This window comes from Tursiops truncatus, chromosome 2 (genome assembly GCF_011762595.2).
Source record: "Tursiops truncatus isolate mTurTru1 chromosome 2, mTurTru1.mat.Y, whole genome shotgun sequence".
Lineage (NCBI taxonomy): Eukaryota > Metazoa > Chordata > Mammalia > Artiodactyla > Delphinidae > Tursiops > Tursiops truncatus.
In genome coordinates, this window is record NC_047035.1 from 95648087 (window position 1) to 95664118 (window position 16032).

Below are 16032 nucleotides of genomic sequence, written 5' to 3' on the forward strand. Positions count from 1 at the left end.
AGCACATTATAGAGAAAAATAGGAACCAGTTTCACAAAAAAGAGATTATACATACTTTTTTTACCCTGTGGAAACAAATTTACTACGAAACACAAAACTTCATAAGTAACCATCAAAATGAAAATCATTTCTTATTCCATTCTTGCATTTTTACACAACCCTTAACCCACCTGGGGAACATTTCCAGAAATTAAGTCTTCCTTGAGCAACAGAGCAGTTCTTCTGAGAAAATAAACCCCAAACCGAAGTGGGGGGCAGGGGACATCCCCAACATACAAACTACAAAATAAATAAGAATTATAAAGTTTTTTTAAAAGTAACCTTAACAGTTATCAAACTAGTGAGTTCTGCCTTATCACATAGACTCTCTATACAACATAACCCTAAAACTTTCTTACTATGAGGTATTTGGAGGAATTGGTAAAAGTGATGCACGGCCTGCCTGGCAAAGGGACTCGGTGAAGTGGGGGGAACTCTGAGAGGGAGCAAGGAGGAGGAGCTTTGGTCTATCAGCAAGAAATTGGGGGAAAAAAAAGTCATCCTTTGGTATCAAAGAAAGTTTCATTGCATGGTTGCACGGAAAAAGCACCACGGTGAATAATTATTCCTTTTTTTTTTTTTTCATTAGTGGCCTTTCTAAGAGGCTGAGGTATTCAAAGAGTATAAGGTGAGAGAGGTCAACAGCGGTTTAACACTTTGGTTCAAGCAAGGCACTCGTCCTAGGAGTTTACAAAGGTTGCAACATGTTTGCCTAGAGATTTACAAGTAGAGCTACCAGTAATAAGAGTAGTATCTCCTAACGTTGTTGTTATCATTATCGTATTATTATTATTAAGAATGAAGACAAGATTACACACTGAGTGAAGAGTGAGGCGGGGAGAAGAGGCGGGGGAGGAGAAGGGGCGGAGTTCCCTCTGCAGACCAAGGCCGTGCATGAAAATATCTTTGGTATTCTTTGGTATCATCAATGTGATTAAAATCACCAATGGAAATCGAGTGAGGTAGCGTCTTTGGTTCACACTATAAATAGTAGATCTTTACACTTTTTTTTTTTTTTTTTTAATACACATGGAAGTAGCTATTTCTTACCTTCTGCTTCTTTGTCCTTACTATTCAGGAAATAGTTACCAAATGTACTGTAAAGCTAACCACACCACAAGAATAATCCAGAAGGCCAGTCGCATCTCAAAACGGCCTCTGGTGTTTGAACGCACCCTAAACAACTAGATAGGAAAGGGAGAAGTGCTTTCTCTTTGTTTGCTAAATGCATAGTTTTCATCCTTTATGTACAAAGAAGGGAGAACCTTTCTTAGGGAAAATGCCTTTATAGCTCATGTGAAAATGTCCTAGGACTCTTTGGTATAGCAAAGTTTGCATTTAACCTGCAAAGACCGGTCGTTCACCTGGGGTAGCAATGGGAGTGGCATGAATCCAAAAACAGCACAGAGATTTTACTTTTTTTCCTGGAAAATTATGCTTTTGAGGGGCAGAGTGAGTGACATGTTCATTTAGAACTTCTAAATTTCCCCACACATTTTCTTTGGGTTTGGGGGTCTGTTCCAGCTGCACCCAGGAACTGGAATACTCAGTGTCTGACATGCAGAATCCTTTTACCTGAACATTTACTGATGTCTGGGCTTTTGGAATGTCCAGACATCACACCTCCCACTCTTTCTCTTGGCCCCCTTTCAGGGAAGCTTCCGGTCATGAGAGGACCTGAATGATTTATGGCCCAAACCAGTCTAACTTCCATTCTACCAAAAAAACCCAAAATGTGTTATTTGGAGTGCAGTTTTGGAATAAACAGGCATACAAAGAAAAGAGTGAGATATCTTTTTAGGTGAATTTTGCTAAAGGATTGAGAAACGATGCATGAACAAATGGCACGGGATCTGCTCTGTAGAGTGTGGTAGGTGAAGAAACCTGAGTCATAAATTAACGCTAGACTAAACAAGAATAGAAGCATTTTCTATGTGCCAAGTCAGAAGCAATAAAGAGTCACTCATACATGATGTAATACATGTATTGCTTGTGAGAAGCTGAGTTTGTCCACTAGGATTTCTAAAAAGCAAAGGTTGTGGGTATGCTTAAACAGTCAAGTAAAAAAAACTGCTTTTCAGGCTCTGATTTGTGCATCTGTTTATGAGAAAATATATCTCTAGGCCCTGAAGTTGCATAATGGGTGCAAATTCAATGCTGGTATGAAAATTATCTTTGGTGTTAGCAAGTAGGATCACTGGTTATTTTTCAAAAAGAAAAAAAAACATTATGGGGACTTCCCTGGTGGTCCAGTGGTTAGGACTCCATGCTTCCACTGCAGGGGGCAGGGGTTTGATCCCTGGTTGGGGAACTAAGATCCTGAATTCTGGGAGGCGCAGCCAAAAAAAAAAAAAAAAACATTATGGTGGGAAGATTAAAAATGTAGCAATATTCTTTGAGACTGTGTCTACACAGTACCAAAATAATTGGTTGAAAATGTAAATCACAGATTAATCTGAGGGGGTTATATAGGAAAAACAACGCAAAAGACATGGTTGTCTGAATTCAACTTTTGTTTTTCCTGGGGTATTGAATTTGGTAAGATTGTGTGTAGACACAACTTGAATTTCCCTGCATTTAAAATGCTCATGTTTTAAATAAATAAGGCTTTCCTCCCTCCTACATGATAAATACATTATACAGCTGTACCCTGGCCCCTTCCTTTCCTGGAGAGAGAGAAAAAGTTCATCAGTTTTTTTCTTTTTCATTTATGTCATTGACAAGATTACATTTTTAGCAAATCTCGAAGGGTGGCCATTTAAATGATCTCTTTTAATAGCTGAACTATAATTGTGCCATATTTAGAAGGGAAAATTTGAAGATGGAATTTGGGGCAAGATTAAAAATAATACTAAGACAAAATGTGTCAAGGCAAATGCACTATTTCATCAAAGGAGAAGTATGTCTTGGTTTCCTTTTCTCATCCCACAGCAGACATGAAGGAGACACAGATGGCCTGTGGGTTTAGCCTCATCTCTCCAGGTGCCTGCTGCTTCTAGACCTGGACAAGATGCTGAGACTTGATCCTAAGGAGTTAGGTTTTGTGTCAAAATAGTTTAATTTTTTTCTTTAGCATTTTAACAAATCTCAATAAACAGCTTACTGTTGAGATAATATTTAATTTTATATTTCTAGTTAGGTGTGGTGATTAAGAGTACCCAATTCTTTACCTATTAGTACAAAAGGCATCTACTTACGTGAGTTACAGTTCAACTGAATCCAGAGAGAATTTTCCTGGGAATCAAGCAATTCACTTGGGTACTACCAGAACAACTGTACTACTATTATTATTATTTTTGCCTTGATTTCTATAGCCCTGGTTAAGTGATTTGGAAAAATAGAAATTTAAAATTTTCTATTTGTAAGTTCAGGTCTAGTTTTTAATCTGTCCCTGTTAGAGAGTGGAATCTATGTTATAAAATTTCCAGCTTAATGTGGTAGCAAGAAAGAATGTAGTATTCTTTAGAGGCTATGCTTAGTGAAATAAATAGCTTAATACCTATGGAACCCCAGGTCTTGTCTTCCACTAGAGCTCTTGCTTTTTCTATGCAGTTCCACCATTTCTCTGTTGCACTTGCTATTTTTATTGGTGTCCAAGTCACAAAATGTCTGGGGTTGGCAATAAAATCAGTTGATTATATTTTCAGGATATAATGAACTGCATAGTTCATTTTAATAATAATGTTGGTCTGCTTACTTTGTGTGTTTGTAAAGTATTTCAAATAGGTATTTGGTGTCAAATGCATAAAGCAAACTTAAGTCGAATTAACCTAAGTATGGGGTCCTTTATTCAGTGGCCTTTTACTGAAGAGCATTACTTTGAACGAATTTTCTAATTTAGTTACCTGTCCTGTTAAACTTAGTTTTCTGAGTTTACAAATCAGTCCTACTTCAGAAGAATCCCTAGGTTTTCTCAGCTATGAACAGACCATGGAATCATGTCTATATGTTTACTTAAGTGACATTTATGGATCCCGAAAGGGAGGGAGCCATCTGGATGTATATGTATACTGCATTGACCTCTCTGTTATGATATTGCTTCCCTGAAGCTACATTCTTTCTTGCCAGTTCTGCAAAGTAATATTTCAAATGCTTCAGGAGTCATAAATAATAGTCATGATTCTACGTGGTATGTGTATTACAGCTAGATCAGTTCATACGTATAACTTTACATAGTATCTTGTGTAAAAATAGCTTTGGTTATTAAAATCATTGCAATAAAATACCTGCACTATAATATTGTGTTCTTTGGTACCTAGGTGATTTTGTTTTTTAATGGATGGACTCTTGTTTCATTTCTTAAAAAATATCTGAACAGTCCTTAACAAACAAAGAGAATGCACTGGTTTAGGTGTCATTCAAATTTCTTTGCTGAGTTTGAATCTGCATTTAGGTCGCGGGCCTGCAGGTTCAAACGCTAGGCTAGACGAGCAAAATCACACTCCTAAGCCAATGAACTCAGACAACCCCACACTATGTTGGTTGCACTCCTACAGCACAACCCTTCCTGAAGACCAGCCCTGCCTAAGTCCCTAACCACTGGTGGTGGTGGAGGTGGTGGTGGTGATGGTGGTGGTGGTGGAGGTGGTGGTGGTGTGTGTGTGTATGTGTGTATATTCATGCACATACCCACACACAGTACTGAGACACCATACACCTTCGTGGCGCAGTGGAGTGGATGAGAAAGTCTGATCTTAAAGATGTCCACTCAATGGCTCAAAATCACTATGCTCCAAACCACGAAACAGCCAAGCACAGCGAGGATGATCATGGACTAAAGCTGTAAGATCCAGTGGTGTCTTCCCGCTAGTAATTTTTCTTGCCAAGTCACCACCTGGCTGAAGTGTGTGTCTCCAAACAATGTCCGAATGCAGGTGAGCTAAGTCTTTGGTTTCCTTGGACTATAAATAACACTTTTTTTTTTCTTCAAATATTTCTAAGTATAAACCTGCTATCTTGAGGTCCTGGTCTTTAAAAAATTTTTTTTTTTCATTTAAAGCTTTTCCACCGAGGTTTCAGTTCGTGGTTATTCCTTCATGCTTTGGTACAAGTGCTTGATGAAGAAGATGAGTTGCCCGAATTGGAGCTGCCCTCGTCCTGCCACTTGTCCAGACTCCTCCTCCTTGCGTTCATGAAGAAGTTGCTGACGGTGCTCAGCTCCAACCCCAGCTGCTGGGAAATGGTGATTTGCAATTCTTTGGATGGACGCTTATTTTCCTTGAATATTGCGTGTAGAGTTCGACGCTGGACATCTGTGAAGACCAACCTGGGCTTTTTGGGTGTGTTGCCTCTATCTTTCCCGTGTTCTTGCTCTTTCCTTTTGCATGCTGCAAAGAAGCACAGAGGGTGTTAGAAGAGACTGCCTGGGAGAATCGAGAGTAGAAAGGCACAGCCCATAAAATCTGCTGACCTCTGACTTTAGCACCATCGTGGTCTGCGAGGGAAGTGTACCAAAAGCATGGGGAGTGAGAAGAAGGTGGAGTTCTGTGAGTCCTGGGCATGGGTCCTGGCTTTGATGAGTATCTGTATTTTGTTGGTGGTAAATCAATTAACCGACACCTGGGCCTCGATTTCTCATCTGCAGAATGTTGGGTTTTAGACAAATGAACTTATTGTTTGAATTTTTATATCACTATCTGTAAAGTGGATATAAGAACATCTACCTTGCTGAGTGTGCTAAGCATATATGAAATAATATGTAAAAGATAATGTTAACTAAAGTGCTTTACAAATGCAAAGTTTTATCACCTAGACGTGGTTGTAGCCCTCAAAGGATTTACGGTCTGCTGCTAGTGGAATACTAAGAGCTTACGTGAGGGTGTAAAAACCAAATAAAAAGGAATTGCATTTGCTCCCTTTCTGATTTTTTGTGTTTCCTAAGAAACTGTATGTAAGAAAACTCTGTACAGAGTGTCCTACCATGCCCATCAAACAGTTTTCCACTGATTCTTCAGTGGAACCAGGACTTGGGGAGCTGTGGTGAAACCCACTTCCTTGACACTGGGGCAAAACCTGTGACATTAGCCTCGTTCACCTTTGGGGTCTCCGTGTGCCTCCCTTTTGTTCTTCACGAGAGTCTTACTCTTGGAGTCCCCCTCTTCCCTCACCTCATCTCCACTGAGAAGGCCCATTCCCTACGCACGCCTTTTGGTCCTGTATCATGAAGCTGCCTCTAGGCTGCTAGAGCTATTCTGGTGCATCATCTCAAGGTGGTCCTCACGTCCGCAGGGTTTGGTGCTGGATCAGGGTCCCCTCACCTCAGATGCTGTACTCCTCTTTCTCGCCTAATGTAGATCACTAGATTCCACCTGCCAAAGGGGCACTGAATTGCTAATGACTCCCTCCCACTCCCCGTCCCCAATCTCCACCATCAATGGATCCCTGCAAGTCATCCCCAAATAACCATGCAACTCAAGTAAGAACAGTGCTCTGGTTAGCTACTATGCCCTAACTCCAAACAGCTTCCTGTCCCGCAGCTCTCCTGTGTAGCTGGAGCAGCCGTGGCTACCGTCACACCTGGCTAGCTACACTCTGATGTGCGCTCCAACCACAGCGAAAGGCACACAGGGCAGGGCGTCTTCCTGGCGGAGGTAGGGACTGTCGCTCTTTCATGTCGCCTCCAGCTGGCTGCCCTGCCTACTGCTCTCTCCTGCTCCACCCCCACCCCCCACCCCGTCCTTTTGTATCCCAGGTTCTCAATTCCTCCTTAGATGGTTCACCAGCTCTGGCTAGATTCAGCCTCTGTACTCTCCCCAGGTAGCCCTGCTCTTCAGCCTGCCCCTACCTTTCATTCCCAGTTGCTCCACATCGTGGATTCCCCTAAGGCCTTAGGTGCCCGTTAGCACAAATTAGCTAGGCAATCGGAGCAGCTAAAAAGCTAAGGGGTAAAGGTTGAAGAAGCTTCCAGTCTTTGGAGTTCAATCTAGGAGTCTCCAGGTTTTTGGTTTTTTTTTTTTTTGCGGTACACGTGCCTCTCACCGCTGCGGCCTCTCCCGCCGCGGAGCACAGGCTCCAGACGCGCAGGCCCAGCGGCCATGGCCCACGGGCCCAGGCGCTCCGCGGCATGCGGGACCCTCCCAGACCGGGGCACGAACCCGCGCCCCCTGCACCGGCAGGTGGACTCTCAACCACTGCGCCACCAGGGAAGCCCCAGGTTTTCGGGTTGTTTTTTTTTTTTTTTGCGGTATGTGGGCCTCTCACTGCCGTGGCCTCTCCCGTTGCGGAGCATAGGCTCCGGACGTGCAGGCTCAGCGGCCATGGCTCACAGGCCCAGCCGCTCCGCGGCATGTGGGATCCTCCCGGACTGGGGCATGAACCCGCATCCCCTGAATCGGTAGGCGGACCCTCAACCACTGCGCCACCAGGGAAGCCCTCCAGGTTTTTTTAATCATGTGCTATTTAGTAAAAAATGTTTTGAGTATTACATTCCCTTACATTATTTCTTTATAAATGATATGCATGTGTTACTATACTACTGTATTATTATACAGTAGTATAATTAAAAAGCATACACAAAATATAGAAAATTTTAAAGGGGTAAAATAACATAAATATATATAGAAATTCTCTTCTACAGGTGCATCAGCTTGCCCAGGCCCCAGAGTGCATTTGCCTAACTCCAGGGACCACAGGTCCAATATATCAGGAAATATAAGAATAAGAATTTCAGAATGGACATGAGGGGAGACCTCAGTCATAAAAGAGAGATTTTTAGGCTAGTCAGGTCTTCTTTTATAACACATTCCATAGATCATTGGCTATGCCCTTTGCCCACCATGATGGAAAGCATCAACATAATGGGAAAGATTTATTAAACACCCAGCTCCCTCAGAGCATTGAGCTATATATACTAAACTAGGTGAGAGTCCCCAAGTACAGTCCCTCCCCACCAGGAACCCATAGCCTTCACTGGGCAACTAGATTAAGTCCCTGAAAATAAAAGCTGACTAGGCTGAAGTCAAGCCTAGTTAGTTTGAGTCAGCCCATGTAGACACAGCTTTATATAATACTGATACACATGGCTGGTTGATTCATTCACTTACATTCAAAGATGAATATAACACAAGCCTTTCTGTTAAGGAGGTCAGTCTAGTGGTTATGTAAGCAAATAACTGCAAAAGCATGAAAAGAGTATATGGGATATTATCTCTGCTTGAGGATATTAAGGAAGGCATCACACAAGAGGGGTGCTTACACTAGGCCCTAAAGGATGAATAGGAGTTTGCTAGTGAGAAAAGTGGGAAAAACTCATTCCCAGCAGGGGGAACAGCATTCGTGAAGGACTGATAAGTAGTAGTAGATTGGTAGTGGGGCAAGAGTACATGGAAGCACATACATCACAGGTAGACAGAGATCAAATTTGAACTATCTTGTAGGTAAGGTTTTGAGTAAGAGTGTCGTGTGATTAAATTTGGGTTTAGAAAAACCCCTCTGGTGGTGGTGTGGGGGATGAATTGGAAAGCATCAAGATTCAGGACCAGTACGCTGTGTATGCCATTCTGACCCCCTTCAGGACTAAGGCACTCACTCATTCTTGTACCTGCTGGAAGAGGCTGGTGGCTCTCAGCTGAGGTCCATACTGGGAATTGCCCTTGGCCAAAGGTTATGCCACCCTGGGGTGCAGTTGGGGGACTAGCCACACCCAGTGGGGGATGGGGGGAGTAGGGGATGGGAGTATGGATGGTGGAGGCTGAAGAAAGTAGGGATGTGTTGGTTTAAGGCTCCCCCACCCCAAACCCTTGCATCAAGTAGGGACAACTCTGAAGGGTTATCTAGTTCCAGAGCACCCCGTAGGATTGATTGAGGCTATTTTTGCAGCTACATCAAAGTTCAAATCCATCTGCCTGGTCTTACTTCCTCCACTCCCCCTACAGGGGTTAATCTCCATGGCCCTCTTCGATAACCTTCCTGCATGCAAGCCTCAGAGTCTGTTTCTCAGAAAACCTGACCTAAGACAGAAGCCAATTAGAAAATCAGTGTAACGAGGACCCCAAGATAGACAATGGCAGTTGAAGATGGAAAATAGGAAGCAAATGTAAGAGCTTCTTGGAAGGTAGAATCAAGAGGAATCAGTAATAACAACCTGGCTGGGAGGCTGGAGTTCGGAACATCTCCCAGGTTTCTGATTGGATGGTAGTAATAAGGCCATTAGGGAATGCAGATGGAGAAATGAGTTTCATGAGAGCAGTAATCACTTCTATGTGGGACAAATCCATTTGAAATGCGTGTTGGACATCCTATTAAAGATCTCCAATAGGTGGTTTTCCAGCAGACGGCAGGATATATGGGGCCTGGAGCTCAGGGAAGAGATGTGGGTTAGGAATACAGACTGGGAAGTCATTAGGGACCTAGATGGAAAATTGCACAGAACACATACCTATGGAAAAATAAATAACTGAGCATCGGGTGCAGACTCAACTTATTTATCATTCAAAAGGCAGAACAGGGACTTCCCTGGTGGTCCAGTGGTTAAGACTTCGCTTTCCAATGCAAGGGGTGAGGGTTCGATCCCTGATCGGGGGGCTAAGATCCCATATGCCTCACAGCCAAAAAGCCAAAACATAAAACAGAAGCAATATTGTAACAAATTCAACAAAGACTTTAAAAATGGTCCACATCAAAATAAATCTTTAAAAAAAAATGCAGAACTAAGGGAAATCACAAAGAGATATCTATTTTCTACATAACTAGGGTATCTGAATGACTTCAATGTGGTCCTTAGCATTTGGCAGGACTGAGTGGGCTGAAGCTACTCCAGAGCCACCCTTTCCCAAATGGCATCAGAGGCCTGATATTGCCTCAAATAGGAGTTACTTGAAAAGATGGTTTGCAGGCCAAGTATATTTAGAAAAACCTACTATATAGCCTCTTCCTCAAAATGCGTAATACGTGGGCTTCCCTGGTGGCGCAGGGGTTGATAGTCCGCCTGCCGATGCAGGGTACGGGGGTTTGTGCCCCGGTCCGGGAAGATCCCACATACCGCGGAGCGGCTGGGCCAGTGAGCCATGGCCACTGAGCCTGCGCGTCCGGAGCCTGTGCTCCGCAACGGGAGAGGCCACAGCAGCGAGAGGCCTGCGTACCGCAAAAAAAAAAAAAAAAAAGAAGGAAAGTGTAATATGTGTTTAACAAATATAATTTTGTTTCCCAAATTTATTTAATTCCAGAACCTTGTTTGGTAGAGACTGTCTATCAGTGTCTCATATAATACTAATGTTGTGGAAATGCAGTTTGGAAGTTCCTGACCCGAGCTCTCAATGTTAGAACCTGGAAAGTGGGATTCTCCTGGAGCAAGGAGCCTGTCTCTCCAGGGCAGGCTGGCATAATGCCTGGCTATAAGGGGAGCTCAGTACCCATATGGGTGCTGGATGGGGTGTCTGTGACTAAATGTGTGTGGTTTTACCTGGAAAGAACTTTGTGCAGAAGTTGGAGTGGCTGAATAAGGAAGCAGAGATATCTGTAGAATGGAGAGTGGACTAAAGCTTGTTGACAGTCAGTGGGTAACCTCAACAAGGTGCCCAGGAGAAGCAACCCACAGAAATAAAATCATGCTTCTAGAAGCTTCTACAGAATTATAGTTGTGAGACCTGTTAAGAGAATATAAATGAGAGCAATGCTTTGGCATTCCCATGGAATTCATTTCAAGGTAGAGATTACCCATTATAAGGTAGGAAATCAGCAACTGGTCCACACAAGTGTGCAGTGGAGAGAGAGAGAGAGAGTGGGAGCAAAGTCTGACAACAGGAACTGCTGCTTAGGGAACAGCATTGCATGTGTTTTATGGGTAAGTTATACTTTTTTGTGTGGGTGTACAGTTTTCATTAAAGATAGAATAGTTATTATAGAACTGGATTAAAGGGAAGAAGATTCCTGTTGCACGTGTAAGGTAGTACTGAAGAGGAAGAAGACCCGTCATGAGTCACCTCCATGAAGGTGGGCAAGCAGATATGTTTGCAGGATGCAGTGGCAAAGTGTAGTGGGGCTGTCTCAGGTGACTTTGATCTTCTCTGGGAATGAGGTCACCTACAGTCAGTACTATATGGGCGACAGAAGCAGACGTGGAATACGGTAAAAGGCAGAGAATGATTTTGTGCACTACAAGAATAAAAGATTATAAAGAATTTTTTTTTTTAAAAAAGCAATGCTTTTGTGGGCATTGGGCACAGGCTGTGGGCAAAGGACAAGCTTTCATCTCAGGCATGACTGGGGTCTATGCTTTGCCCATAGTTGGCAGGACAGAGCCAAGGGTATTTCAAGAAATATGAATTCTGCAGGATGTTGAAAGGCATTCCATGAATATTGAGTTTCAAGGTCAGGCAGTTTGGGAAATGCTGAGTTAATTAATGATTAAGCAAGCTTCTTTAATGCAGGACTTCTCAGAGCCTTTAATATGCTAATGTGCACTGTTACTTTCTAGCGTATTGGGTCTCCCAAACTTATTTGATTAAGCAACTCTTTATTCAGGGAATTTCTCTCAGGAATGGTGTTGCTTAGAACAGTGTCTCTCAAAATGTGGTTGCCAGACCTATGTTGGTCTGTAAACTGTTACTGACCTGCGGCAAGATCAGAAAATTGAGAATAAGCAATTAGAAAGTTTTGTGGCAGTTTGACATTGCTCCAACATTCTGATTATTGTTTTAGTAATACATTTTTTATTGTATTATCAAAACTATTGGTCCAGAACAGATGGAAATTGGAAACAAACAACTACTCCTTCACTGTTTAAGAAGCCCTGTCTTAGAATACACTTTATAAAACATGATATACAGTAACATCCTAGAATCGGCTGTCAGCCAAGCATTTGTATATCAACTTATATTCATTTTCCTGATTTAACGTCACAAAGCACATTACAACATCTAAACTGCTGATTGAACTATGCAAAAGTCTGCCAAGAATTTGTCTGGGAGCAAGCAGGCACATTGCTCTACACCTGAAAACAACACAACGTTGTACATCAACTATAGTTCAATAACAATTACCAAAAAAAGATCTGTTGTACCAAATTAAAAAAAAATAAGTAGGCACAGACATGTGGGCCTGGGAGACATTTATAAAGCCAGACGGACTTACAATACAACTTCTTAGATGAACCTGGGCTCACAGGACACAAGCTCAAGGCCCAGCTCTGTGGCCACTGATAGATGTGTGATCTTGGGCAAGCCCATCGCCTTCTGGGGCCTGAGTTTACCCAGCTGCAAAACAGAGGACAGTGGCCTTCCTTCCTCACAGGATTATAATAAGCGTTAAATAAGATAAGCTATGCTGAAGTGATTGTTAAAACTATAAACGCTTAAGAAGTGTTTTAGATGTTTGCAAATTAATTTTCAGATCCTTCCTTTTTTCTTTGGTCAAGATGCAAGTATAAACATTGAATTTACACAGCAGGCTCAGGTCTTTGCTCTGTCTCTAGCCTGTGGTATAAACTTGGACACATGACTTGATCTGTTTTTCTGCATCCTTTCAATGAGCAGGCAGTATTCTAAGGCCCCGGCAGGCTTGAAAGCCCTGTGAGTCAATGAATACACCCCTGTAGTGTCTTTCCTGGTTTCCAAAGTCTAATATTATCTCAGTTAAAAAATTTCCAAGGTAACCTTACTCTGTCTTTTAGAATATATAGCCACTATGTTGACTATTCCATTTCGCCTTCTCCATCCTTATGGCTTCTCAAAAAGAGCAGGTAATGGCTCTGCAGGGACACCAGCCAGTCCTGCAAATAATCCAGATCCACGTTCACCTGAATGAAGGTGATCAAACACAAACTCACATTCCTCACAGTTGTTTCGACCTCATAAGCTTTAGAGATTAAAACAATAACAACAGCAACTACCACAGACCCTGTGAACAGTTATGCATTTGCCCTCCTAGGACTCTGAGCCATTAAACAATAGGTACTCTATATTTTTACTAGTTTCTACTTTTTCATTAAAAATGTAGGAAAATTTGCTTAACTTGCTTCCTGAGGTTCTTGGCATATTTGTCCCAGAGTTGGCTGCTTCACATAGGATGGAATTGTGGATTAGAAGAGGCTGTCTTCCTGGGGGCAGTAGTGTATGTTTCAACATGCCCTTATGGAAGGAACGCCAAGGGTCCAGGTAGAATGAGGGTGTACGTTATATTCCCAGTCTATGAGGGAGGAAGGTTCTGTAAAAACACTGCTCTAGTTGTCAAAAGTTTAGGGTTCTGGCTCTGTCATTAATTAGGTGAATGGCTGGGTTAAACCCGTTAACCAGGCTGGGTCCAGCTTCCTCAACTGTATAATGAAGGGACTTGACTAAATAACTTACAACCCCTTCTAGGTGCAGCTCTATGACTTGACGTATGTAAAGTCAACATGACTCCAGAAGGAAGATGTACAGTTCAGATTTCTATGTCATAAATGGGCACTCAGAGAAGTGTGAGCGTTGAACGGTTCACTCTAGCTGGCCCCTCCCGGGCCCCCTCCCCCCTTTTGTAAGGCCATCCCTGTGCCACCACCTCCTTCTCCCTCCTGGCAGGCAGTGGGGAGAGAAGACTTTTGGGGCGGAACACTTGCAGGTGAGGTAGGAAAGGGAACAAGACCTGTGTGCTTAGTAAACAATACTACCAGGTAAGACCCGAAAATTGAACTTCATAAACTGTAATCACAATTTCACTGATCTTAGTTATACTGAAGAGGAATATGGAGAAATGTGTGTGTGTGGTGGATGCACAGACAAGTGACCGAGGAGCCACAGTATCTGCTAGAATATGATGGGGATGCAGCCAGATGAATGGTAAGCCATGGGTCTGTCACTGTAGAGACATTATTTAATTTTAGCAACAGCTCTGTGAGCCATCGAATCTAATAGGAAATTTGGGAATTTAACCTGAGGAGAGGACAGTTTGGGCCTCAGGGTCTGGACGGTGAATCCTAGAGAGGCAGGATGAAAGGCCTGCGCGGGCAGGGCTGAGACAGAGCCAGGCCTGGGTGATTCAAATCACATTTATTTGGTGGTCTGACTCTAAGGGACTGAGGAAGGAGACTGTATGCCTGCAGCTTCCCCAATCACATGTGGCTTCTACCCTGAGAGTCCTTGCACTATGGCCGTGTACTTCCTCCATACAACTGCTCCAGGGTCTGCTGTCCTAATGTGATTGAGGCGAGGTGGGCCAGGGAGCAGTAAGGGAAAGGGCTGGGATTCCAGGGCATGGTGAAACTGCCCTGTCATCTCAAGGGGCCTGCTAGCGACGCAGTGTCTTCCCCCTGAAGGCCGGTGCCAGTGCTGAAAACTGCAACCTGCAGGGCCAAGGGCTCTTGAACAGGTAAGCCTGTGATGTCCCAAGTCACTCAGGGGAGGTCCGGCCTGGATTTGGAGGAGGCGGGTCCAGGCAGCTGCTAGGGCCCTCAGCTCCTTTGCTGCTCTAGTGCCTCCAGGGAAGGTAGGGTGCACTGCGAAGGCAAAAAGCACACTCTGAAATTCTACCCAGATTCCTGACCGACTTGGTAGTAACATTCCTGCACACCCAGCTCTAGGGAGCTTGGGGCTTCGGGGACAGAGAAAAAGGATAAAAAAGCAGCGGGGCCAGAATAGGCAAATCTGTAGGGACAGAAAGCAGTTGGTGGTTGCCTGTGGCTGAGTACGTAGTGGGGGGAAATGGGTGGGACTGCTAACGGGTATGGGGTTTCTTTTGGGGGAGGTGATAAAAAGGTTCTAAAATTGATTGTGGTGACGGTTGCACAGCTCTGTGCGTATATTAAAAACCACTGACTTATACTCTTTAAATAGGTAAATTGTATGGTATGTAAATTACTTCTTAGTAAAACTATTTAAGAAAGAAGTAGCTGGGCGTGTATACAGGGTGAGCCCTCTGCTCTCACTTCCCACTTGCCACCGAGAGGAAACCTCTTCTGGACTGGGGCAGGGACAAGGGGGGGGGGTTGCTGTTCACGTCTACTGAGCCCCCAAACACTGTCTCTTGACAGCTGAAACTGCTTTTCAAAGTAAACTCTACAAGACAATACATGTTCGTGGAGGAACAAGCATACAAATAAAACAGATTTCAGTAAAACAAGAATGGAGGAACCATGGAAGTGAACGTGGCAGGTTCCCAAGTCCATTTTACAGGCCAGCACCCATCCTGTGGAGATCACAGAGCCAGTGGGTGGGCTGCCACAGCTTCAGGATTAGAGCTCAGACTCCAGGAGTGCTGGGTCATAGTGTTATCTGCTTTGCCTTGACTTACTGTGCTGTCCTGTGCATATTTTTATAAGCCAGGCCCCCAGTTGTTTTGTCAGCTCTTAAGCAGCAAATTTGGAGAACACAGTATAAAGTACAATTTGAAAAGCTACTCTAGTGAGTTCTAACTGATATGGCCACGGGCAGCCTTTACATGGGAAGGGAACTCCTGCACAGACTATCTGGAAACGGTGATGCCCAGGAGAGGGAGGTGGGGCCGATACAACCTGCTGGACACAAGCTAGCTTTTCTGGTATCTGTGACTTTGTGGGTAGCTCAAGCACCTATGGAAACTCATCTGGGCATGAGTGTGAAAGACCTAATAAAAACATGCAAAGAGCAGACGTTCTTAGTCAAGAATGATCACTAGAACTCACCCCTGTACCTTGCTTTATGGTACTTAAATCACCTCCATTAAACCTTCCCACGTGATCCCCACAAAACTCAGGTGAGGTAGAAATGGGTATTATGTCTTTTTCTGTAGGCGAAGAAACAATGTCAAAGAGGTCAGGAGACTCGCCTATGGGCACGCAGCTGGCTCATTGGGTGACCTCCAACTCCACTGTGCCCTGGAGGCAGATGCCAGCATGGTGGACACATCGTGAAAACTTTCCCTAGGATGGTTACACGGGCAGGAGTAGCTGGTGAGGGGAGCCCGGGAACCCAGAGCCACAGTGCGTGGGGTAGGAGCAGGTAGCCGGCCAGGCAGCAGGCCTGTGGTCAGCCAGAAGGCTCTGGCTGAAAGGATGGCAGTTGGCCCATCCAGGAAATCGGGCTGCATGAAGGGAGCTCAGGCCGG

The 16032-nt window shown here is 43.9% G+C and overlaps 1 protein-coding gene across 1 annotated transcript in view; it reads right to left on the minus strand.

Moving 5' to 3' along the window:
* Positions 1 to 4484: 4484 nt before the first annotated feature.
* Positions 4485 to 16032, minus strand: part of ONECUT1 (one cut homeobox 1) — a 33658-nt gene continuing 22110 nt past the window's right edge. The window contains exon 2 of the mRNA XM_033852612.2: positions 4485 to 5366. Within this exon, the coding sequence (XP_033708503.1) occupies positions 5074 to 5366 (293 nt within the window). The 3' untranslated portion in view covers positions 4485 to 5073. The remainder of the gene's footprint in view (positions 5367 to 16032) is intronic.